At 45.9% G+C, this 1,147-nt stretch overlaps 1 protein-coding gene across 1 annotated transcript; it reads left to right on the forward strand.

Moving 5' to 3' along the window:
• The first annotated feature begins 383 nt into the window (after positions 1–383).
• On the forward strand, positions 384–860 carry LOC145824144 (uncharacterized). Its single transcript, XM_082923751.1, has one exon. The coding sequence runs from the start codon at positions 384–386 to the stop codon at positions 858–860; it is 477 nt and encodes a 158-aa protein (XP_082779877.1).
• Positions 861–1,147: the final 287 nt, after the last annotated feature.

Raw genomic sequence — 1,147 nt, forward strand, 5'->3', positions numbered from 1 at the left:
CACTGCTAAAAGGGAATCACAAGTTTGAATGGTTGCAAGAACACCAACAGGCATTTGATATGGTGAAGAAAGCACTTACCTCCCTACTTACAATGATTGCCCCACAACCTGAGAAGCCTCTGCTACTGTACTTGACCTCTACTCCTCGGTTTATTGGAGCCCTACATGTCCAAGACATAGATGGAATTGAGAAGCCAGTCCATTAGATCAGTCGCAAAGTCAATGGTACCGAGTCGCAATATACTCCAATTGAGAGGCATTGTTTAGCCTTAATCTTCACAGCGCAGAAGTTGCGCCGCTATTTTTTGGCACACCCGATCCAGGCTGTGACCCGGAGTGATCCAGTTCGCTACTTGCTAAGCAAGCCCGCTCTGACTAGGAGAATGACAAGATGGCTCTTGGTTCTAGCAGAATATGATATCACTTGTGACACTCCTAAGGCTATTAAGAGCCAAGCACTTGCAGACTTACTGGCCCAGTTCCCATTTAGCGAACATGAACCTGCAGAGGTACCTCTACCAGGTGAGGTCCATGTCTCAGCTGCTGCAATTGAGACTTATTGGGACTTAAAGTTTGATGGAGCTTCAGGAGCTGGGAAAGGTGGAGCTGGTGTAACACTAACTAGTCAAGAAGGAGAGAAATTTCATCTATCGTATAAGCTTGACTTTGAGTGTTCAAACAACGAGGCTAAATATGAAGTGTTGATACTAGGCCTGATAGCTGCCCAAAAGAAGGGCCACCGCAAGTTGAAAATCTGGGGCGACTCCAAGTTAGTTGTTAAGCAAACGATGGGTGATTTCGCATTGAAGGAGCCCATGTTGGCCCCATATCGCACTGTAGTTCAAAGGTTACTCACTTAGTTTGATGATGTCCAAATCCAGCATACCCCTCGAACATATAACCGTTTCCCCGATGCCTTGGCTACACTAGGGGGCAAAAGGTGGAGATACCAGATGACAATATAGCCATCGTCATTGAGAAAAGAACAACACCAGCGGTGCTAACCGAAGAACATGCAAAACAAGATGTTGAGGGGTGGAGAGCAGATATAATCCAACAGCTGAAAACAGGCCAGGAAACAATCAGACTAGCAGAACTTGCATTATTTCTCCTCCTCAGAGAAGAGTTTTATTTTTGCGGTCCCAAC

Source organism: Camellia sinensis, chromosome 4 (genome assembly GCF_055761805.1).
Source record: "Camellia sinensis isolate YWXY chromosome 4, ASM5576180v1, whole genome shotgun sequence".
Classification (NCBI taxonomy): Eukaryota; Viridiplantae; Streptophyta; class Magnoliopsida; order Ericales; family Theaceae; genus Camellia; species Camellia sinensis.

What these genes read in the sequence shown, in the direction of transcription:
- LOC145824144 (XM_082923751.1), top strand. Translation starts at nt 384, where the DNA reads ATGACAAGATGGCTCTTGGTTCTAGCAGAATATGATATCACTTGTGAC.